The 25,331-nt window shown below is 36.1% G+C and overlaps 1 protein-coding gene across 1 annotated transcript in view; it reads left to right on the top strand.

Moving 5' to 3' along the window:
• GCFC2 (GC-rich sequence DNA-binding factor 2) overlaps positions 1 to 25,331 on the top strand; it is a 47,474-nt gene that overhangs the window by 20,117 nt on the left and 2,026 nt on the right. The window contains exons 7-16 of the mRNA XM_045810876.2: positions 1,316 to 1,439; positions 2,383 to 2,464; positions 2,943 to 3,055; positions 4,453 to 4,652; positions 6,552 to 6,702; positions 11,184 to 11,305; positions 17,691 to 17,767; positions 19,958 to 20,024; positions 21,570 to 21,716; positions 24,888 to 25,012. Of these exons, the coding sequence (XP_045666832.2) occupies positions 1,316 to 1,439; positions 2,383 to 2,464; positions 2,943 to 3,055; positions 4,453 to 4,652; positions 6,552 to 6,702; positions 11,184 to 11,305; positions 17,691 to 17,767; positions 19,958 to 20,024; positions 21,570 to 21,716; positions 24,888 to 25,012 (1,208 nt within the window). The remainder of the gene's footprint in view (positions 1 to 1,315; positions 1,440 to 2,382; positions 2,465 to 2,942; positions 3,056 to 4,452; positions 4,653 to 6,551; positions 6,703 to 11,183; positions 11,306 to 17,690; positions 17,768 to 19,957; positions 20,025 to 21,569; positions 21,717 to 24,887; positions 25,013 to 25,331) is intronic.

Raw genomic sequence — 25,331 nt, 5'->3', positions numbered from 1 at the left:
AACATACAGTGTATTATTAGTTTCAGAGGTACAGTTCAGTGATTCTTCAGTCTTATATCCAGTGCTCATTACATCATCACGTGCCTTCCTTAATGTCCATCACCCAGTTACGCCATCCCCCACTCCACCTCCAGCAGCCCTCAGTTTTTTTCCTATGGTTAAGAGTCTCTTGTGGTTTGTCTTCCTCTCTGATTTTGTCTTACATACTTATTTTGATCTGAAACAACCCTTTGTTTTATTAACACATGTAGTCTTTTTCTTGCGAGAAAAGACTTTTTTCCTTTCTTTTTTTCCTTATATGGTGAAAATTTCTTACTGCTTAAAATTTTTAAATGTTTTATCCTACTTGATGTAGATAAACTTATGGTTTGTCTTTTGATTTCGCTTGCAGTGGTTTTTTGACATCCTGATGTTTTGAAATTTTTGTGTTAATCAAATCCGTGATTCATTCTTTCCCTTTATAATTTCTGTTTTTGTTTTATACATACTAAGTCCTTACATTAGGGTCTTGAGTTGACTTCTTTTTAAGTAGGTGAATCCTTTTAAAAAATATGCTCTTTCTTCATTGCTTTTTATTTACATTTAAAATGTTACCTAACAATTGGAGTTTTTCTCTCCTGTTGTTTCAAGTTGGCTACACTTTACTGTCCCTTGGTAGTTACTTTCTGAAATATTTATTGCAGTACAACTTTCTTCATTGATCCTTGAAGAATGACACTGTTAAAATCTCTTGGCCTCCACATTGATGTACCCGTGGCAGCTATTATGGAACATCATTGGAGTGGGGGGAATTGTTGCCCAAGAAATATAAGAATGCTGATTTTAAATAATCATTCATTTCTGCTTCACAGCTTTTTTACCTGTCTGGTTAGGTCTCTTCCATTCTCCATTTTTTCAAATTTATCAGTTTCATCAAGTGCTCTCTTACAGTGTCCCCCCTCAGCTTGTGAAAAACAGCTGCATCCCTTATTTTCTCCTCCTCATATCTCAAATAAAGAATCCTTTTTCTTATCTATGCATTCTTATCTATGGCCCTGACTCCAGCCCGTTTGCTTTCATTACTTATGATATTTATAGCTGTTTTAGTACAGTAAGTTGATTTTCTGGTTTTATCAATATTAAAAGCATTGGCAGCTTTTAATTTATATCTACATTTATTTCTCACATTTTTATCACAATATTTTTTTTAATTAAAATGTGGTAGTATTGAAAATGTTCCTTTATATAAGACTTGAGCATAAACATATGCTTATGTATTACTTTTTGTAATTCATTATTGATGACCTACAAAATGTTACTTATATGTGTATTTCAGATTATCAGCATCCAAGAAATAGAATCATCCATGCATGCACTCCTTTTAAAACAAGCCATGACCTTTATGAAACGCAGGCAAGATGAATTAAAACATGAATCAACGTATTTACAGCAGTTATCACGTTAGTGTTTTTCATGTTCAATATAATTTATTATTCATTAAACTGGCAATCAGCTGGAGAATAAAATATTTTTATTCCTATATAAAAAATGCTTTTTGCGTATCTTCCCACTAACCTTTCACCTATCCCTTTTCAAAAACCTCAAAATATTTAGAGCTAGGGCTTCAAAATGTCCTGAATTAAGTCTAAGACAAAAATTGTAACTTCTAATCATTTAGTATTTGAGACAGGATATATGGTCAGGTGATGACTGTTTTGAGATGAGTTGACATAAACCTATACGCTGTGTCAGAAATCTAACTTAATAAAGATTTCATGGCCCTTCTACAGATTAGTTATGGAGGTTAAAGATGTTTTGGTGGTCAGTGGAAAATCATCTGTGAGATCTCAAATAAGATTTAGATGCTGCCTTTAGTTCTCGCACTGGTTTTGTATTTTCAGAATTGCCTTCCTTTTATTAAAGTGCTGTCCAGGGAATAGTGAAAGAAAGGAGATCATAACCAATAGCTGATTAAAGCAAAGTGACTCTCAAACACATGACCTGTAGTTGCTTATAAATTATGGTACATACTAAAGTAGAAAATAATATGAATAACGTAACGCAAATAATTCTGGCAATTCAGGGACAGAAAAAAAACTGGTGAAAACTACCGAAAAAGACCATGAGAAAAAGAAACTTGGTAGAATTTCGTTAGTATTGTCAAGTGCTGAACTATATTCACCAGCCAAGGTATCAGGCTAGCAAGCTCAATGCTTATTAATATTGTGATAGGGAGTTAATATTGAAATTGCATTGCATGATGAAATATGCAATTTAAGCATATTAAGTATATATATATATACCTATATGTATATACACCCAAGATTCAACTTTGGTTTAATAGTGTCTCACTTTATTTCTTTTAAGAATTTGCAGTATGAAATCAATTTTACTCATTAACAGGCAGAGCTGAGACATCAACAAATGAAAGCTTGGCTGTAGATGAAAAAACTCAATGGATTTTAGAAGAGATTGAGTCTCGAAGGTAGCTATATAAACTGAAGACTTAAAGCATCATTGAGCAAGTATTTTTCACTACTTAAATATAGTTAACCCATATGGTATAATTAACCATAACTAAACATTAATTCGTGAGAATGACGTAAAACCAAAATTAAACAGTCCTCATCCCCAGGGTTTAAAGACACATTGGTGTATTGGGTCAGTCAAAAGGAACGGGTAAGATGGCACTAACTCGTCCAGGAATTGCGTGTAACTACAGCCAGGCATTATTATGTTGTTATCCCCTCTTTAAAGTCTGGGTAGCCCCTGGGAATGTCCTGTAAGAAAAAAAGGGAGGACCACCAATTCAGATTAATCAAACTGAAAGGCCAAAAACATTAGCATAAAATTCTGTGGTGTATATTCTGGGCATTGATGAGTTCTACTTTTTGTTTTAAAGCATTTCTTTTCAGCAGGAACTGTTTGTTTTTAATTTGTTTTGGGTTTATTGCAAAACATAGGTCACGAAGAAGACAAGCAAGGGCACTTTCTGGAAATTGTGATCATCAGGAAGGGACATCTAGTGATGATGAACTATCTTCAGCAGACATGAATGACTTCCAAAAAACCCAAGGTCAGTTACCAAGTTTCTAATATGTGTTAATTTGAAATATTGAAATGGTAGTAGGAAATGCTTCACTATGCTTGACCTTAAATACATAAGCTATATAAAATAGTTGGGAAAATTCAGGAAAAAATGAACACATTTCGCCCCCCCTTTTTATTTTTTATTTTTTATTTTTTTAATGATTTTTTATTATATTATGTTAGTCACCATACAGTACATCCCCGGTTTCCGATGTAAGGCTCGATGATTCATTAGTTGTGTATAACACCCAGTGCACCATGCAATACGTGCCCTCCTTACTACCCATCACCGGTCTATCCCATTCCCCCACCCCCCTCCCCTCTGAAGTCCTCAGTTTGTTTCTCATAGTCCATAGTCTCTCATGTTTCATTCCCCATTCTGATTACCCCCCCCTTTCTTTATCCCTTTCTTCCCCTACTGATCATCCTAGTTCTTATGTTCCATAGATGAGAGAAATCATATGATAGTTGTCTTTCTCTGCTTGACTTATTTCACTTAGCATTATCTCCTCCAGTGCTGTCCATGTTGTAGCAAATGTTGAGAACTCGTTCTTTCTGATTCCCCCTCCCCCTTTTTAGACTTTTCTTGGGGCACCTGGCTGGTTGTCAGTAGAGCATGTGACTCGATCTTGGGGTTGTGAGTTTGAGCCCCCACTTTGGGATTAGAGTTTACTCAAAAAAAAAAAAAAAAAAAAGACTTTTTCTACCTCTGAAAAAATGGGATAAAATGGAGGAACATTCTGAGTATTCTGCATCTTTATAGTTTTTTCCCTCAGCCTTCCTCATCTTTTTTAAAGGAACCATGGACATTTTTTGTTTCGTTTCTCTACTGTATACTTTCTGTAATGATGATATAGAAAGTAAATTTAGGGGCGCCTGGCTGGCTCAGTCGCTAGAGCATGCAACTCTTGATCTCAGGATTATGAGTTCGAGCCCCACATTGTGGGTAGAGGTTACTTAGAAATTTTAGTGATATGAGAAGGCAAAATATTGTATATTTGAAAGAATGTGGGCCTTACAGTCAAATAGATGGGTTTGAAGAAGGGCTGTATTCTGTGGGATCTTAGGCAGATCCATTGACCTCCCTGAATCTCATGTTGCTTGTTTGCTTGTTTTTTGTCTGTAATAAGTAGGATAGTAACACCTGCTTTGTAGAGAAGATAGTTATGATGCTGACATAGCAGCGATTCAATAAGTGGTGGAGTTTGTTAGTGTCAATATTGCTATTAAAGTGATTTTTTTAAATAAAAACTAATTTATATGTCAATATCCAAGGAAAGTTTTCAGTTTCGTTGATTATATATCATTGTACATGACTGTTTATAGGAAACAAAGTTCACAAACTTAAAATGTATTATATACACAGACTCATTTTGTTTACAGGTGACATTTCACAAGATCGTAAGAAGATTTTTGAAGATGTACATGATGATTTTTGTAATATCCAGCATATTTTGTTGAAATTTCAACAATGGCGAGAAAAGTATCCTGATTCTTATTACGAAGCTTTCATTAGTTTGTGCATACCGAAGCTTTTAAATCCCCTAATCCGAGTTCAGTTGATTGATTGGAATCCTCTTAAGGTATTTAAGCTTAACATATAACAGAAATAATTCTGTCACGTTCATTATTTAAATGCCCTTGTTATCAGATTAGCTTTAAAATACATAGAGTTGGAATTGATAATTAGTGCTTTGGGGTAATAATTTACATTCATCTTTTTTATTTTTGGTTCCCCCTTTATTTTTAAGGCTGAATAGGACTGAACATCTGTCAAGGAAACACTTTTTGTTTTTTAGCTTCTTCTGTGATGAGTTTAATATTATTTTTAAATGATTTAAAAATGTTAAGATGGTATTAGCTTTTAAGAATTTTAGTCTGTTTGGGGAAATTTAACATAGGTACCAAGAGTTCTGAAGTTGGAGATGATATATTGGTAATAATTTGGTTTGGAAAGCTGCATTGAGGAGGGGGAGTTGAAATGAGGATTGGAAGGGTATAGAAGATTTAAACAGGAGACAAACTTTTTTGTAAGGGTGCATAAGGAGAAATCGTTGTTCAGGAGCTAGAGACTGTATAGAGATTCAGATCCTAAATTAAGAGATAGGAACTTATTTTGGTAAATAATTGGAGGAGTAGCATTATGAAAGTAATGTTTTAGGAAGTCCTAGCAGCAGGCTAACTTGAAGAGAAGGGAGATAAGAGGTGGATATAATACTGAAAGGCTATTGCTGTACCCCAAGTCCAAGGCAGTGAATTTCTCACATAGAATGGTAGTGACAAAGGAGAGAGAAAGAAAGGGTTGGTTACACAGAGAGAGAGAGAGAGAGAGGCACACCAAGAAACAGACTCATAACCATGGAGAACAAATTGATGGAGAGACAGACACCAAGAAACAGACTCATAACCATGGAGAACAAACTGATGGTTACCAGAGGGGAGGGGGACAAGGGAATGGGTGAAATAGGCAATGAGGAATAAGCAGTGTACTTGTCCTGATGAGCACAGGGTGATGTATAGAGGTGTTTAGTCACTGTATTGTACACCTGAAACAAATACAACTGTATGTTAACTATATTGGAACTAAAATAAAGAATTAGTAAAATACTGAGAATAACTCTGACACATCATAACATTGAAAGATGGTCCCAGTGTTTTGATTCTGGGTTATTAGAACAGTGGTAGTTCCATTAATAGGAACGGGGACTTTCCAGCGGGAAGAAGATTTTGAAGGAAGTTTTACTGATAGTGCAACATCCATGTATATATGTCTAGTAAGGAAACAAATGAGAAAATGAAATTGAAGGAATAGAGAACCAAAGATGAAGATTTAACAAAGTGAAGGAGACAGAGCCATGTCCTTTTATCTGTCTCTGTCCTGGTCATGCATGCCTGTTGCTGTGTTAGGTTCAGGGCCAGGCAGTCTTCATAGTACAGGAACTAAGCTTATCCCTGAGAAAATAAGTAGTTGGTTGGACAGCAGCCTAGTTGTTAACCACTCAAGCTGATCTGTGCATTCATTCAACAAATAATAATTGGCCGTCTGCCATTTGCCTATTAAGCTAAACCACCTGTAAAATACACATTTGTGCCGATGAGAATTGAGGGAACCAGAAATGAATTTTGCATGAGGTAAATGAATTTTTATAAACAAATTCCATGGTTATTTTAAGTGCTATTCTTAAAAATGTATATTTTGTTCCCAAAAGTAAAGTGTAGCAGGTTCTGAACACAGTGGGCGTTTTTGAAGTATTTGTCATACGAATGATGGATAGAATATAGTTTCTTGTCATACTGTTTAGACATCATGTCTTAGTCATATGATCCTGCCTAGTCTCGGTGGCCTAGTGCTAAATACAGGGAGTTAAAATATGAACTTATTCTTTTTTGATTCTCAGAAAAGTTCAGGTGATTACTGAAAAATATAACTATTTTAAAATGTTTAAGAATGTATTGATAATTTTAATAACTTTATTTATAAGTTTGATGCCATAGGTTTAAAACAGATGCCGTGGTTCACATCTATAGAAGAATTTATGGCTAGTGGTATGGAGGATTCAAAGAAGGAAGATAGTTCTGATAAGAAAATCTTGTCCACTGTCATCAACAAAACAATTATTCCTCGACTTACAGGTATTGCTTTGTAATCTTGGTAAAATTAAATTATTCTCTGGCAGAGTCTAAGATCATTAATTTCTTTTTACATTGACAGATTTTTTTTCAGAAGTTTTTGAACCCAGGGAAATGTAAAATGCAGCAAAAATCAATAGATGTCATAATTGAAGGTGATTAAAAAGTGCTCCTTTGCACAAGTGATTGACTACCAGACTGCTAGTATTCTTCAGCCTTTAGCATTTGTGACATTAGTGTTGGTTTTGTAATACCTAATTCATTTATTAGTGGCATGCTTTCATTCCTACTACAGTTGGATTTCTTTCTTTCCCTGGACTTCTCCCTGTTTCTTTTCATTTCTTTGTTTAAAAAACCTTACTACATCTTCCCCTCATCCGCACTTAGCCTTGATGCTTATCTGTGCTTCAGTCTGAAGACTTGTTTCATCTGAAATTGTACTTGATAAGGATCTGTTTCACCATGTCCCTGAGAACGGATTCTCATAGCAAAGGCTGCAGAACTCTTACAAGGTGAAGCAACCACTTTTGTATTGCTTCTTAGCCAATTTGGCTAAACTTTAAAGATTTTTCTCAGTGTATCTTGCAGTACAGTCATGGTTGTAGTAGTAACTACTGTCACCTCGCTCTGTAAATGATAGCACAGAATATGTGTGCCTCATTTAAGTACTCTTCTAAAAACTCCAAATGCATCATTTAAAATTAAACAGCCCCTCAAACAAGTAGAAGTATGAGAAATTAATATTATGTATTTATTCTCAAGCTCTGTCCTGGACCCCCATGTACTCTTCATGAGCCCTGTGTGTCAGTTCATACTCTCCTTTAGTGCCATCTATTTCTGTGTTGTTCAGTGTGGTAACCAGTAACTAAATGTGATAATAAAATTTTCAACCAAGTAAAATTAAAATTCAGTTGCTCAGTCACACTAATGACATTTTAAATACTTAATAGTCATATATATGTAGCTCATGGCTTTCAGATAGTACGGATATAATGTGTTTTTTCCATCATTCAGAAAGGTACTTCGGATAGTCGTGCTCTACATAATTTTAAATCCAAAAGAACTGGAGGAAGTCTAGATCTCTCTTATCAAAGTACCTTCTGAGTACATCCACTTGGATGTTCAACAGGCACTTCACAGTCCACATGTGAAATCATACTTAACCATCTTTGCTGCAGATCTGCTCCTCTTATATTCCTTATCTAGAAAGTAACATCTCCATCTACCCTTGTAGTCAAACCAGGATTTTGGAGTCATTCACTCCTCATCTTTCTTACTTCCTTATGTAAGCAATTGCCACATCTGGTTTGGGTTTGTTTTTTGTTTTTTGTTTTTTCCCATTTTCTAACCTATTTTCTCTACTACAACCAAAGTAATTTGTCTAAAATGTAAGTCTGTATCCTATCACACCTCACTTAAAATATTTTCATCATTCTTCACTGCCCTTGGAATGAAACTTAAACTCTTTAACATGACTTTCTTGGCCTTTCAGAATCACATCTCTGCTTAGTAATTCTCCAGCCCCATCTCTTGCTAAGCTCTGTTCCTTCTTTTTCTCATCCCTACTTCTACTGCATTTCAGCTGTATTTTTCCTGGGCCTTTATCTTCTATGTTCCGTCCGTTTGACAAACCTCCCAGCCCCACCTCTTCCACCTGGCTAATTCCTCTTCATCTTTCAGGACTCATTATAGACATCACTTTTAGGAACTGGTTTACACATACCTGTCTGGGTTCCTATAGCACTCTGAACTCATACTTACAGTAACACCAGCACGCTGAATTAGAATTGCTTATATAAATGTATTTGCTATTAGACAAAATTGTTCAAAGGCAGCTACCTACCTAATCTTATTCATTGCTGTGTCTCTTGTATTGAACACTAGGCATATAGTAGGCTCTCAGTTGACCAAATATTTCTAAGGTTATTAGAAACCTAACCTTTAGGGGTTCCTGGGTGGCTCATTCAGTTAAGCATCTGCCTTTGGCTCAGGTCATGATCCTGGATCAATCCCTGCATTGGGCTCTGTGCTCAGTGGGTAGCCTGCTTCTCCCTCTCCCTCTGCCACTCCCCCTGCTGTGTTCTCTTGTGCTCTCTCTCAAATAAATAAAATCTTTAAAAAAGAAGAAGAAGAAGAAGAAACTTAACCTTCTAGATGCTTGAGAAATCGCTGTTTTGTTCTTGTCTTTTTTTTAACCTATTTCATTTTTTCTGTTACTTAACTTGTATTTTACAAGGGCCTACCCTGTGTCAAGTGCTGTTGTTGACACAGCATATACAGTAGTGAACAAAATAATAATCCCTTCCTTCTTGGAGCTTACATACTGTGAAAAAGATAATAAATAAAATTTAGAAAATGTTAGTTATGAGGGCTGAGATGAAAAAGTAAGAGGGATACAAATTATCAAAGAGGAGTGCAATTTAAAATATATTGGCCAGAGAAGGTCTTCCTGAGAAGGTCACAACTGAGTAGATTCTGAAAGGAAGAAGTGGGCCATCAGAGTATCTGGGGAAACAGAATCCAAGGCAGTGGAAACAGCAAATGCAAAGGACCTGAGGCAGGAGCCAGCCTGATTTGCTTGAAAAACAGCATATAGGCCATTATAGTTTTAGTGGAGTGAGGATGGGCAGAGAACAGGAAGAGGTTAACAAGATGACAAAAGCTGGGGCACTTGAGTGGCTTAGTCGGTTAAGCATCCGACTCTTGGTTTTGGCTCAGGACATAATCTCAGGATCGTGGGATCGAGCCCTGCATCAGGCTCCACACTCCATGGAGTCTGCTTGAGATTCTCTCTCTCTCTCCAAAATAAAAATCTTTCCCAAAAAATGACAGGGGCTACATTATATGGATCCTTATAATCATTTGTAAGGACTTCATTTTTTATTGTAAGTGAAAGAGTGAGAAGTAATTGGTCTGCCTAACATTTTAACAGAATCACTGTGGTTACTGTTTTGAGAATAAACTATAGGCAGATCACTTAGGAAGCCTTTGCAATAATCAAAGCAACAGATAATACTGGCTCGGGCTAGGGTGTTATAAGTGGAGATGCTGAAAAGTGGTTGAATTCTGCATACATTTCAAAGATAGCACTAACAATTTTCTAATGGTTTGGTTATGTGGAACAAGAGAGGAATCAAGAATGACTGCATGGGTTTGGGCCTGAGCATTTAGGAGGACAGAGTTGCCATTTCCTGAAGTGGAAGAGACTGAGAGGAGCGTGTTTAGGGTAAGGCAGTGTTATCGGGAGCTTAGTTCAACAAATGTTGAGTTTGCAATGCCTGTCATCCAAGTGGAGATGTCAACTAGGTTGTTGAATATATGAGTCTAAAGGAGAGGGCCAAGTAGCAGGCATAAATTTGGAGTTTATCAGCACATAGATGACATTTAGAGCCACAAAACTGACCTTAAATACTAGGGGTATAAATGTAGATGGGAAAGAGAAGGTAAGTGACCTGAGTCCTAAGGTACTCTAGCATTTATGAATCAAAGAGATGACAGCAAAGGAGACCACAGAGATAGGTGGGAAACCAGGAATGCTACCCTGGATGCCAAGAAAAGAAATGTTTGTAAGGGGAATGATCAACTGTTCCAATTGTTGCTGATAAGTCAGATGGGGACTAGAATCAGCCCTTGGGTTTTGCAGTGTGGTGGTCATCTGCAGTGGTATATAGTTTAGGTAGAATGGTTGGAGATAAGGCCTAATTGAAGTGAATTCAAGAGTTAATAGGAAAGAAATGAGAGATAGTTTTGACAGTTTTTTAAATTTTGTTGTAAAGTGAAGGAAAGAAGGCAGTAATAGAGGGGAAGGAAGAGTCAAGGGAGGGATTATTTTCAGTATAAGAGAATGATTGTTTGTAGGATGATGGGAAAGATCCAGTAGAGGTGATGGCAGTACCGAAGTTAAGAGGGAAGAATTCTGGGAACAGGATCTTCCTGTAAGCCAAAGGGGTTGAGACCTTTTGCACAAAGAAAATGTTGGCCTTAGTGAGGAGCTTGGGTGCTTCATCCGTAAGACTGGAAGACAAGAGTATGTGGGCATAGATGTAGGTAGGTGTGTAGATTCTGCAGTAGTTGCTTATAGAACTTTTCTTCTGTTTTCAGTTGAGGAACTATGAGCATGAGGGTGAGAGCAAGGGAAGAGAAAAGGAAAGGTAAATAGTTGTCTAGAAGAGTCAAGTCCATTAACTGAGAGAGCAAGGATAAATTTAAAGTGTATTTTTTTCTAGCCATGTTTTAGCCACATGGTTGGAGCCACAGACTCGGTGACAAGTGGATTTAACTAGGGCTGTGGTTGAGTTAGACAAGTTCAGCAGCACAGAAAGAACAAGGAAGTTGAGGATGTATGCAAATACATAATGGTAATGATTGGCATGGATTTTAAATTGCATAGGATGGAAGTCTTTGCTAGAGGCCTCAGTTGTTTATACGTAAAAAGCAAAGCAGTCTGGTAAATAAATTGTACACTACAGAAACTTTTGTTTCAGACTTTGTAGAATTCATTTGGGATCCCTTGTCGACCTCACAGACAACAAGTTTAATAACACACTGCAGAATGATTCTTGAAGAACTTTCCACTTGTGCAAATGAAGTTAGTAAAGGCAAACAGGTAATAATTTCTAGAGTTAATAAACTTCTTGATTTATTTATAGGTTAATGTAAGTTTGTTCTAAATCTTTGTTTATAGAAGATGCAAAAGAAGTAATTACCAAAAAACAGTTTGGGCAAGAATAGATTTACTTCTGATTTATATAAACTAGGATTGACCATTTCTTCTTTATAATAATAAGATGAAAGAATATACCTTTATATTTATGAACACTCTAACAGGGATGACAGTCATTATTAATTATAGGATACACATACATGTAATAGACCCAGATTATTTTTATTTTTATTTATTCCTCTCTGTTCAGTGGTCTGATTTTTGTTCTCATGGTCCAGCCAGCCATTTTTCAGGTTTGTGAATATACATTGGCCCTGCAGAGATGAACAGGCATAAATGCATTAGTGAAAATTTGTTCTGTCTAAGAGGGAAAAAAATTATTTACTTTTCTTTTAGCAAAAATCTCATAGTATTGTGGCTTTGCTTTAACAATCATTTTAAAATGAGGTTAACTTTCATTATATTAACTAGTTATTTGTAATCTGCCGAAGTTAAGAACAGTAATCTCTTTAAGGAGTCAAAGTTCAATGGATATGAGGCACCTGGCTGGCTCAGTCAGTAGAGCATGTGAGTCTTGATCTTGGGAGTCATGAATTCGAGCTCCACATTGGGGTGTAGATTATACTTAAAAATTTTTTTTAATCCTTAAAAGGTTCAATAGGATAGATTTTCATCTCACCATGATTTAGAATTGAGTTTTATTCAACATAAGACATAAGGAGAGACCTTTTAGAGGCTTTGGTAGGAGTTTGTTAAATCTTAGTTTTATTGTGGTACTCTTTTTTATCATTCTGTTTGTTGATGAGAGTGTCATATATTCATACAGTTAAATCAGTAAACCAATTATATGTTGACCCTTAAGGAAATTGAGAGATTGACAGTCTGGAGAGCATCCGGAGTAGAATAAGCAAGGTGGTTGAGAAGCATTCATATTCTGAACACCATTAAATTTTAGCACTGGGAATTATTATGAAGGAGGGAAGCTGTAAGAAGTTAGAGGGAGAAGAGGGGAACCAGATAATTCCATCTTCAAGAAGCATGTACTCATAAAGGAAATAAAATGTACATATTGTTATTTAAGGGGCGCCTGGGTGGCTTAGTCGGTTAAGCTCCAACTCTTGATTTCCACTTAGGTCTTTGATCTCAGAGTCATGAGTTCAAGCCCCACATTGAGCTCCACACTGGTCATGAAGCCTACATTAAAGTGTTATGTAAAATAGGAAGTGAGAAGGGGTGGAAGAAAAGGAACACTTATTTAATTCCTGCTGTGTACTTGGCACTCTGTTAGGTCTTGGTCCTGTGTCATCTTAGTTCTAGCAGCTCTGTTAAAAAATGGGTGATATCTTCATTTTACAGATGAAGAGACTGAGTCTCAGAAATTTGTTCATAGTAATACCTTGAATTAGAACTAGGATTTGAACCTTAATCTTATCTTTTTTAAAGATTTTATTTATTTATTTGACAGAGATGGAGACAGCCAGCGAGAGAGGGAACACAAGCAGGGGGAGTGGGAGAGGAAGAATTAGGCTTCCAATGGAGGAGCCTGATGTGGGGCTCGATCCCAGAACGCCAGGATCACACCCTGAGCCAAAGGCAGACGCTTAACGACTGAGCCACCCAGGCGCCCCAGAACCTTAATCTTATTTTAAAGCCTAAGCTCATGTCACTGACCACATTACCTCCCCACCCCACCCCCGCCCAAGTAGCCCAAATAAAATACTGTGAAATGTTCAAGGTGGCATTTGAGCTGGAACCTAGTGGAAAGTAATGGATTTGAACATATAGCAACTATGATGGGAAGGAGGGCATTCTTCACCTCCTTCCAACAGAATAAAGACATATAACCTGAAAATCATTGCAGAAATTAGAGATATTAATTTAGAAGAAGATATATATAGAGATTCTATATTTGAAGAAGGAATGGGTTTAATCTGTGTTGTTACAGAGCATAGAACCAGGAGTAGTAGATAAGAGCCACAAGGAAGTAGATATGGAATCTTATATTTGCTCTCTATATGGGACTATGTAATTGTAACCTAAATATAAATAGTGCTTTATTATTTATTAAACCCTTTCACTCATTTGATCCTCACAACCTTGTAAAATGTGTTGACACTAATTGCATTTTACAGATGAAGAAGCTGGGGTCTAGAGGGCCACGTACCTTGTAAAAGTTCACTTGGGTACTAAGTGGTAGACCGGGCACTTCATAATTTGTAATAACTAAAATCTTTCAAAAGTGTTACAGATTCACTCGTGAAGTTTTTATACCAGTTATTTTTATTCTGGAAGCCCTCCCACAGTGAATGCGGAAAACGGGTCCTTTGTGTAATTAGTAGGAGACTGGACTACATCAGGATTTTTCAGCTTCAACAGTCTTGGCATTTGGAGCAGATAATTACTTGTTGTGGGAAGTTGTCCTGCGTATTGTAGTATGCTTAGCAGCTTCCCTGGCCTCTGACCACTAGATGCCAGCAGTGCTCCCTAGTCTTGACAACCAAAAATATCTCCAGACATTATAAAATATTCCCCAGGCATGGCACAGTCACTCCTACGTAAGAATCACTGAACTACGTAGTTAGTGTTCCTGGCTACTAAGACAGTTTGCCTTGCCAGTGAGATCACTGTATTTTTTTCAGTGATGTGTAAGAAATTGAAGAGAATGGAAAAGGTTCTAGAAGAATGGACTCAGCATAGTTCTTGTTTTTGAAGTGAGAATCAGATGATTCTATAAGCTAATGCCTGGTTGAGAATAGTTTTGATTCTTGTTAAGATTCTAAAATAGATTATTACAGAGGTAGATTATGAATACTTAAAGTAGCAATTACTATAATTTGTCACTGATAAGGTTCCTAAATACAGGTGATTGCTTATTGAAGCAGGTGCTCCCATATTATCTCAGTTACTTTCACTGATGAATAAGGTACTGTGCGGGTAGAGTAGGTAGTGTATTTAAAGATGTTATGATTGTTCCTGTGGATTAAATGGGGGAAAGATAAGCTTAGCAGTGGTACAGTTAGGTACAAGAAACTGGTAGAGTATAGCTACAGAATACTGGACCAAGAGGGATGTGGCTACCTTTGGGGGGAGTCTTTTAGTATTAGATATCTTCTCAATATTTGCCCTGTTCAATATTGAACTGGATGAAGATGTAAAATGCATGCTAATAAAATTTGCCAATGGCACGAAGCTAGGAATTCTGCATAGACTTATGGATAGTAGAATAGTATCCAAAAGGATTTTAAATACTGAGAAAATGGACTGACTCTAAAAATATATGGTATAAAAGGAAATATATTTTGTCCTACCCCTGTATTCAAACATTCAACTGCGTAAATAAAAGATAGGAAAGAAACGGCCTTGAAGCAGCATCAGTAAACCAGAGGGATATAATCAACAGTAGATCCAATATGAGTCAATAGTGTCACTTGAGTAACAGAAAAACCAAGGGGAGTTCTTTCTACTGGGTGTGTGCTATTTTGAGTAAAAATGTTTATATGTGCTCTGCTCACAAGTAAGACTTCCCTGGGTATGTTGCATTTAATTCTGGGTGTAACTATATTAAATGGAAAGTGTCTAAGATGGTATGGGAAAGAGAAAATGTAGAAAAGTGAAATATCAGTCTTAGAATCTGGAGAATTGTCATGTGAAAGGGAGATTAGATTTGTTCTGTATGATCTTAAGAAGTAAATTAGGACCAAGGAGTGGAAGGTATAGGAAAAAAGTTTGTTTCTCATTGTTAACTGAAATCTAATAGTTAATATTGCCCAAAGTTATGGGCGGCCTCAGGAGATCGTGATTCCCTATCACTATATGTTTTTAGGCATAAGTTGGCTGACCAGTTAGTGAAAGTGTGAAAATGTTATCAGGTATTTAGATTTCTAGTTTTCAGATTTCTTTTATTAACAGAACTTTTTTTCACATAAAATCTTACACACCCCTATCCACAAACACAGAAGCAAAGCTGCTTGCTGTAGTGAGCACCTGCCCAAGCCACCCAGGATTATCTCCGTGGATATAGAGAGCTGTGTAAAAACTACTAGCTAAAGCTTCTAAGAGCCTTTTCAAAGCTATTTTAAAGAATTATACAGAGTGTGTGTGTATGTGATTGTTAAAACTTTACTGTTTGGAGAACTTTTTTTTTCCCCATGAAATAATGTATTTGAATACTTGAAAAAAGTTAATGAGCTCAGAGTTTTAAAATTTATAAACTTATTTTAAACAAATTTTTGGAAGTAATGTCAAACTTACAGAAAACTCTGAGTAAAAATAGCATACTCATAGGCCCTTATATCCAGATTCACCTGTCATTAATATTTTGCCGCATTTTGCTTTATTATCTGCTGTCCCATTGTATATATACACAATTTGTTTCTCCTGAACACTTTGAGAGTAAATTGCATATCTGCTAAGAATAGTCTGTTACGTAACCATGGGACACATCATTTTCAGTAAACTTCATGATACTTAATCTACAATCCATATTCCACTTCCATCATTTGACTCAGTAATGTCCTTTATAGCATTTTTTTTAGAGAACTGTTTTTAAGAAACAAAAATTTAAACAATATGGAAATTTTGTCAAGGCTAGCATTCAAAATGATGTAATCTAAATGGAAAAAAATTAAACATAACTGTCGTGTCTAGTACAAACACTAACTCAGTAACCTGCATAAATTCAGATACTACTTTGTGGAGATAATGCCTAGAAAAATGATCTTTATTCTTTTAAAATAATGCAAAATATTTTTGAAATGGGGTAAAAAAAATTGAATTTTTGTTTTTAACATTAATTTAATAGTGATATGTGGCCACTGGAGGAATATGTCCTAGATAAAAAGTGGAAAAAGAAACAGGACTTCAGTTAGATATACTTTTTGTGAAAAAAATATATTTGAATTCTACATTTGTGAGTAATTTGGCCAGTATGGGGTTTTTGAGAGCTTAATTTGTGCTACACGCATTGTCACCGACTTGAAAAATACTCTAGTGTGTTTTGTGGCATTTTTATTTTTCAAATATGGATTCCCTTTTAAGAATAAGAATAATATTAGAGAAACGTTGGTAATACATGAAAAAAAATTTAAATTCCTCTTATCTTTTCATCCTCATACTAGGACTTGATACCATTGTAAGATATTTTTATCCAGCCGTTTACTTCAAAGTTATAATCCTAATAGACATGTACATTTGTATCCTACTTCTTTCCCTTAACATTATCTCATTCAGTATTTAATTTTGTGTGTTACTACAGTCTTTACAAACTTTAGCTAAGTAGTAGTTTCTTGCAATGGATGGATATAACATGATATCTTAAAAACGCTCTGTGATTAAATATTTTGATTGTTCCCAATTTTTTATTCACAATGAAATGAATGTGCCAAAGTGAATTTACTGCATCAAAGGACATTGATAAACCAACAAAGGACCCATAGCTAGAATATATAAAAGGCTTCTGCAAATCAATAAGAAAGAGAATGTGATTTATTAAAAAATACATAAACAAGCAGCTTTTAATTAGGTACTTAGCAAAATGGCATGTCCAAATGGCAAAATAAGAATATGAGTGAACACTCGGAGCCCCTGGGTGGCTCAGTTGGTTAAGCATCCAACTCTTGATTTTGGCTCAGCTCGTGATCTCAGGCTCTTGCGTTGGGCCCCATGCTCAGCAGGGAGTCTGCTTCTCTCCCTCTTCCTTTCCCCCACTCACATGCATGCTCTCTCTCTCAAATCCTAAAAAGAATATGAGGGGATTTTCATCATCACATTACTCAACAGGAAAATAAAAACTAAAGTATGACTGTACACCCCACGAATTACAAACATTAAAAAACAAAAGGATACCACATGTTAGTAAAGGTATAGGGAGGCAGGATTTCTCGTACATGGCTGGTGGAAATGTAAATGGGACATCACTGCTTCAGAAAACAATTTGGCATTATGTACAAAGTTGAATGTATAGACATAAACTGAGTTCCAGCAGTTCCATTCTTGTGTGTATATCCATCAGGAATATACGCCTTTGTATATTAGAAGACGTATAAGAACTTACATACAATACTGTGTGTAATGTAGCCCCTCACTGGAAACCACGTGAATGTCCCATCATTAGTATTCATGTGACAGAGTATGTTGTACAGCAGTGGGAATGCACAAGCTAGCCGTATGCACCAACATGGGTGAATAAAGTTCTTTTGTACCTAATTGATAGTTATTTTAACACCTGATTCTGTGTGTACAAATTTGTACTATACTCTTAAAATTACTTCTCTTGGTAAAGACTTCTACATATGGCTATAACTGATGCTTTTATATTTTTATATAATAGGATTTACTTAAATCCATTGTTGTGAGAATGAAGAAAGCAATAGAAGATGATGTTTTTATTCCTCTGTATCCGAAGAGGTAAGAGCTGTTAATTTCTAGATTGCATGAAGTAGCTAATCCTGCAGCACAGATTTAAGAAGGTAACACAGAAGAAACTATATAAAGTGTTCTCTCAAACATGCACACAGTGTGTTAAGGTGCAGATTGGGATTTCAACAAAATATTTCTCGTTTTGTATGCCATGTGGGATACCTGGCACACTTGGACATCGGTTTGTTTATGTTAAGAACATGGCAGGTGGCATCACAGAGTGGTTAAACCCAGATTCTGGAGCCCAGATTTACCACTGACTCTGGGCCTTTGTGTGCATCAGTGTCTTTGTATGTGAAGTGAGGTATTAATGCCTACTTCATAGGACATCGTGACGATGAAGAGCGTGCTCAGAACAGTGCCTGGCACAGAAAGCTAGAAACTGTCTGTGAGTGGTGGATTTACTTGAGGAAACAAGTAGGGGTTTTTTTGTTTTTGTTTTCCTTGCCCGAGGAGACATTTTTCTAGATGGAAAATGTTGCTACAGCTGTTGCCAAAAGAAATTACTGCTTGTGCTCTCTTCTAGGGTTCTTAAGGGTTCAGGTCTCACATTTAGGTCTTTAATCCATTTTGAGTTTATTTTTATGTGTGGTATAAGAAAGTGGTCCAGTTTTCCAGCACCATTTGTTGAAGAGACTGTCTTTTCCCCTTTGAATATTCTTGCCTTTTTTTATCGTAGGATCAGTTGACCTAATAAGTATGGGTTTATTTCTGGTTCTTTATTCTGTTCCATTGATAGGTGCGTCTATTTTTGTGCCAGTTTCATACTGTTCTGACTACAGCTTTGTAGTATGTCTTGAAATCTGGAGTTGTGACACCTCCAGCCTTGTTCTTGCTTCTCATGATTGGTTTGACTATTTGGAGTTTTCTGTTGTTGCATACAGATTTTAATATTATTTGTCCTAGTTCTGTGAAAAATGCTGTTGGTATTTTGATAGGGATTGCATTAAATCTTTGGATTGCTTTGGGTAGTGTGGACATTTTAACAGTATTGGATCTGCTAATCCACGAGAATGGAATTAACTTTCCATGTGTTTTGTGTTGTCCGTCTTCAGTTTTTCATCCAGGTTTTGTAGTTTGTAGAGTGTAGGTCTTTCACCTCCTTGGTTAAGTTTATTTCTAGATATTTTATCCTTCTTTTTAGTACAGTTATAAATGGGATTTTTTTTAATTTCTCTTTTTGTTACTTCATTATTAGTGTATAGAAATGCAACAGATTTCTGTGTATTGATTTTGTATCTTGTGACTACTGAATTCACTTATCAGTTTTGGTAGTTTTGGTGGAATCTTCAGGGTTCTATATACAGTATCATGAAGCAAGTAATATTTGATGCATATTTAAACATTTGCTAAGAAGGCATCAGTTTATAGTTCTGGATCATGAACTAAAGCTATCCAGTGAGTCTTCACAGGGTGGAAGAGCTTTTGTGAAGAGAACAGAAAGGAACTTCTAAGCTTTCTAGCTAATTGAAATTGTGAAGCGATATCTGAATGTAAAAATATGCCCTGTTAAGTTTTGTTGTATAATATTTAAATAAGAAATTATTTATATGGTTCAAAGGTATGAGTATGTATTTTTTAATTTATATTTAAAATGGGGTCTTACTCCCTCCCACTCCTGCCCTCCATCCAGTTTTTGCCCTTCCTCCTCCATACACGTACCTGCATGCCATAATAATCACTGTTAATTTTTTTACCTTTCCATAATTTCCTCATGCAATTAGAATACTTCTGTACGCCATAATCTTATTCCCCCACCCCCGTTCTATAGCAGAGGAAGTACATTTGTAACCATTATCTTGTATGGTACTTTGACTTAGTACATCTTTGAGATGTCATCACAAGAGTAGTTTCCTCATTTTTTAAGCTGCATAATATGCCTTCATATAATGTACTGTAACTGGTGGGCATATGAGTGGTAAACGATTACCAACAGTGCTGTGAATAATTTTATAGACGTACCATCCAGTACAGGTGCAGCCATACCTCCAGAAGGCATTCTCAGAAATGGGGTGCTTGGATCAAAGTGTACGTGTAACTTCGATATCATCAGAGCACTCCATTTACATTCTGTCAATGTGTTATGGTTTAATTCGGTTAAAAAAAAAATGAATTTTTTGAACTCTGGTTCTGAAAGATTAACAGTTTACATTTTGTCCTCTCTCGGTTTCAAATTAGCACTGTAGAAAACAAAACATCACCACATTCAAAGTTCCAAGAAAGGCAGTTCTGGTCAGGTGTAAAGGTAAGCAGAAGACTACAAAAATAAATTTATTTTAAATCTGATATACTGTAGAGCAGAGATTACCAAACTTCTGTAAAGGACCAGATAGTGAATATTTTCTGCTTTGAATGTCTACAGAACTGTTCAGCTCTCTGCCTTTGTAGCTATAAATAATATGTAAACAAATGAGCATGGTTGTGTTTCGGTAAAACTTTACTTATGGACATTGAAATTTCAGTGTCCTGACTTTCACATGTTACAAAATATAAAAACCATCTTAGTTTACCGGCTCTGCAAAACCAGGCAGCAAGCTAGATTTAACGCACAAGCTATAGTTGGCCAAGCGCTAGTCTGAAAGATAAAGGATGAAGTCATTGCTAAGTCAGTGGTAATAGGGAGGAATGGTAAAAAGTTGGGTTCAGAAGATACTTAGGATGGAGCATTGAAAGGACTTGATGACTGAATTATAATTGCATATGAAGAGTAGGGTGTTAGCCAAGTTTCTGACTTTGGCAACTTGGTAACTTACAGTGACATTCTTTGAGGGCATTGGAGAGGATACAGGAAGAACAGGTTTGAAGGAATGATAAAGGTCTGTTTCAGATGGCGAATTGAAGATTTCTATGGGGAAAAATACTAGATCTAAAAGTCTGAATTGCAGGGGACAGATCTGAGTTGGAGATTTGGGAGTCAGCCACATGTAGGCAGTATTTGGAACCATGGTCACGAATGACCACCTCTGAGGAGATGAAGGCTAAGAATACAACCTTGGGAAACATAAGAGGCAGGCAGAGAAAGTGAAGTCTTCAAAGAAGCATTAGAATTTATTGTGAAACTTAGACTGGTCACAAGAGGGTGGCATCATGGAAAAAGAGTGAAGACAATGCCACCCAAAAGAATTAGGAGAAAGACTGAAAATGTTTACTGGATTTGACAATTAGGTCTTGGGTGACCTTGGCAGACTTAGTTTTTAATAGGGTGAATCCATATTTGTTATGTGGTTGAGTCAGGGAAAAACACTTTCCAGGAAGAGGGAACAACACTAATGATACACAGTGTAGAAAAGCATTGCATGTTAGAGTAATAAACACAGAACTGGAAAGAAAATGGAAAAGACTATAAAATTCACAAAGATACGGATTTAGAGGAAGGAAGGGCAACCAATATTCGTTTTATTAGAATGTCATATTTTTTAATCTTATATATCAGAGCAATGACAGTTTCTCAGGCTCACACATTAGTAACAGTGGCACTGGCTTTAACGGCAGTCCTTCCTGAATCCTTGGGTCCTGTGGGCTTGCACCCGGATGGTTCCAGACTCTGGGAGTGTGAATTGAGGAGGAAGATTATTGATCTGAAAAGGCTCCATCTGAAAAAGATGGATTTTGGGTGATAGTCCTACAAAATAAGATGAGCAAATAAAATTAGATATTCAGAAATGAACAAATTTTCTATTGATACTTCTAATGAGTTCTAAAGAGTTTGACCAACGTTTTATGTTTGTTGGAGGCTTATGCAGTTTTCCTTTAGAGAAACAGCTACGTACTCATTTGATTTTTATTTTAGCTCTTCCGCAATATTCTTCTTTGGAATGGACTCCTCCCAGATGACACCTTGCAAGAACTAGGACTGGGGAAGCTGCTAAATCGTTACCTTATTATAGCTCTTCTTAATGCCATACCTGGGCCAGAGGTTGTTAAAAAGTGCAAACAGGTCAGTGTAATTTTATCATTTTTTAAAATTACATTAAAGTCTGTTTTGTGGGGCCCTGGCTGTCTTGGTAGAGCATGTGACTTTTGATCTCAGGGTCAGGACATTGGGTATAGATTACTTTAAACTTTTTTTTAAGTCTATTTTGTAAGAGAATAATTAAAATGGTGGTAATCAATTTAATAGACTAGACACCCAAAAGCAACCAACTCCTCAGTATTTAAGAATTAGTATACTGGTTTGAATTATCACCAGCAGGGAAAAGAAATATTTAATAAATGGTGCTGGGCCAGCTGGTTAACTCTTTACAAAAAGAATGTTAAAGTCTCAACTTCCACTAAATACCAGTATAAATTTCATATAAAGTATAAAAATGAAACAAATATTAAGAGGAAAATGTATCTTATGGTAAGGGAGTCCTTTTGAACTTTACAAGAGAAGAAATAATGAAAAAAAGCGACTTGATTAAAGCTTTCATTCACTGAAGTTTTACAAACATTTAAAAGATATCAAGATTATTTGGTCATTGTTAAAACTAGAAGATAGATAGGTTCATTGGTTACCATACTTATTCCTTCTGTTGGTGTGAAATTTTCTATAATGAAAAGTTGAAAGGGAGTTGAAAAACTGAGAAATGAAAGTTATAAGCCGTATAAAGATTAATATCCACATTCCTAAAAAGCTCTTTAAACAATTCAGATATTACAGTTAAAATTGGACAAAAGACATGCAACAGGAAATTCACCAAAAAAATATGTAAAAATTATTTCTAAACATGTGGAAAAGATTAACAGTACTAGTAATCAGAAATGCAAAATAATATAGTAAGGATATTATTGTACCTGTTATGCTGGCCAGTTTTTTTGTTTTGCAGGGGTTTTTTTTTTTTTTGCTGTTATTTCCTAATTCTTGTCATGAGCAGGAGGAAACAATAGCGCTTATTTCAGGGGCACCTAGAATGGGTGGTGCCGGGGGTTCTGAAAAACAGTCTTTGCTGGTGGAATGAGGGATAGAACTCCAGAGTTTGGGCATGATGGCTACAAACCTTTAAAGTTCATACCCCTTGACTTAGCAATTTTACTTCAAGGAATTTGTCCTAAGATAAAAATCAGTGATGCACATGTAGATTTGTTAGAAAAGAAAATTCAGTGAGTAAATTTGAGATCTAAGTAGCTTTATTAAGAATCCGTGAATCGGGCAGCATTCCATCTAGCAAGTAGAGAGATCCTCTCAGGAGTTGTACAAAAAGGAAGGCTTTCATAAGAAAGAAGGTGAGACAAGAAAGCTATTAGCAAAAGAAAAGGACTATTTCAGGCCGGCACAAGGTCTTATTGAGGAGAGGAGAATGGCATGGTTTTTATCATGCAGACGACCTCACTATAGTGCCCTTCCAGAAACTTGGAGATTGTTAAAAAGTGACATTCCTTGGAGGAGTTGAAACTGCAAGTTAAAGCCTTGGGTTTGCTGTTGTAAGGAGCAAAGGACCCTATTTGGGGCTTGTTTCTTTGTCAGAGTTTAAGTACAAATAATATTATTGTAGCATTTATAATAGAGTTGGAAACAACCTAAATATCCAAAAACATTGTCTATTCATCAGATAAAAGAATATGGAAAAATGTTTATAAATTTAAAAACAACGTAAGACATTAGATAGCAATTCCTAACCCGTCATAATTTTTTGGGCTATGGTTTTTATATCATGTCGTTTTAAACTACATCATCTCCCCAAAATTGAATTCATTGCCCATCCTCTATATTTCAGGTTCAGTTTAGTCCCCTTTGACCATGAGTCTACTATCAGAAGTAGAAAAGTAGGAGGACATTCTCTCCACAGCTTGTGGCTGGAAAGCCATGCCAGGGAGCACCTGGGTGGCTCAGGTGGTTGAGTGGCCTACTCTTGGTTTGGCTCAGGTCATGATCTCAGGGTCCTGAGATGGAGCCCCGCGTTGGGCTCCCTGCTGAGCGAGGAGCCTGCTTGGGGTTCTTTCCCTCTACACTGCCCCACCCTCCACTCACACACATGCGTGTGCTCTTTCTCTCTCTCTCTCAAATGAATAAATTTAAGATTTTATTTATTTGAGAGAAACAGAACATGAAGGGGTGAGGGTCAGAGGGAGAAGCAGACTCCCTGATAGAAGGGAGCCCCATGCGGGACTTCATCCTGGAACTCCGGGATCATGACCTGGGCCGAAGGCAGTCGCTTAACCAAATGAGCCACCCAAGTTCCCAATGAATAAATAAATCTTAGAAAAGAAAAAACCATGCCAAGACAGTATGGCTTTCAATTCTGGGATCATTTATGGGAAAGCTAGGTAGTTCTATGAAAATTTTATTGAGATATGTGATACAAAGCAAGAGAAAAGCATGTGCAAATAATTTTAAATTTCAGTCCGGTAAGGGCTGGGTTTTTAAACCTTAAAGATGAGCTAGGTGATTAAAGAAGCTTTTTCCTCAACTGTGTTTTCAAGAGAGTACATTCCAGAACTTTAACATCCTTTATAATGTGTGGTATATTTTTCCCAACTTTGTACTTTGAGAGGTACTGATCTTAACTGTAGGATAACCTATTTGTCCAAGAATTTCTTTGATATCAGGATTTTCCGTCCTCCCATTCTCTCATTTTTTTGTTTTTACCAAAACTGTCCCCAAAATCATATTACCTTTAGCATAATGGTGTTGGTGTTTCCCCCCCCAAAGAAAAATTGAATGCAGCAGCCTCTGTATGCTGCCATGAACATCTAAAGCAGCGTAGTAAAAGATCAAAACCATAATTTTTTTTATTCTGTGTATCTTATATTCATCTACTTGATTCCTTAACTGTAATTTATGTAGATCATATGCTAGGTCACCCAGTTTCTTAGTGTGAAATACTAAATGTATATATTTTATATTTAAGTTGACTGTTTTGTGTCTAGGCATTTCTAGTGCTTAGTGTAAATTGCATTTGTACAGATTTAATGGCTCAGTAATACTGAGTATAGAAAGTATGACAAATACCCCTGAGAGTACTCAAAGAATAGTCTATTTTAAGCTCTTGGCATTAAAATACGATTTTTTAAGAAGTATAAACTTTGACAAAAATTCTCAAAATTTATTCTACCATAACTGTAAAGGAGCAAAAGGCCTTAAGTAACTATCGTTATTAAAAACTTGACCTTGTGTTTTAATTAACAGATAGCAGCATATTTACCAGAAAAATGGTTCCAAAACTCTGCCATGAGAACATCTATTCCCCAGCTAGAAAACTTCATCCAGTTTTTGTTGCAGTTTGCACATAAATTATCTGGAAGTGAATTCAGGTAATTTTGCATACTTGTATCTCCATAAGCATAGTTCAAGGATTGTTTTACACTCAGAGGGAAAGTACAAATCTTTCTAAAAATTGCTGTTTTTAAAAGTCTATGGAGACTTCCACTATAAAATTAGTAGATATTTTTATGTGCTGTCTTTGGAATCACTATTTTATACTCACACCTCATGCCTAATAGTTCATATTCTTAAATGTAAATCTCTTCCAAAATAAGCATTTCCAGAAAACTATCACACAGGAGAGTTTAGGAAACTATAAATCAAAAGCCTCTTATTAAGCGTGTTTTTTCATTTTCCTGGCCATTTTAA

Source organism: Ursus americanus, chromosome 7, assembly GCF_024610735.1.
Source record: "Ursus americanus isolate L20-20 chromosome 7, mUrsAme1.1.p, whole genome shotgun sequence".
Taxonomy (NCBI): domain Eukaryota; kingdom Metazoa; phylum Chordata; class Mammalia; order Carnivora; family Ursidae; genus Ursus; species Ursus americanus.
This window is presented reverse-complemented; position numbering and strand designations above follow the sequence as displayed.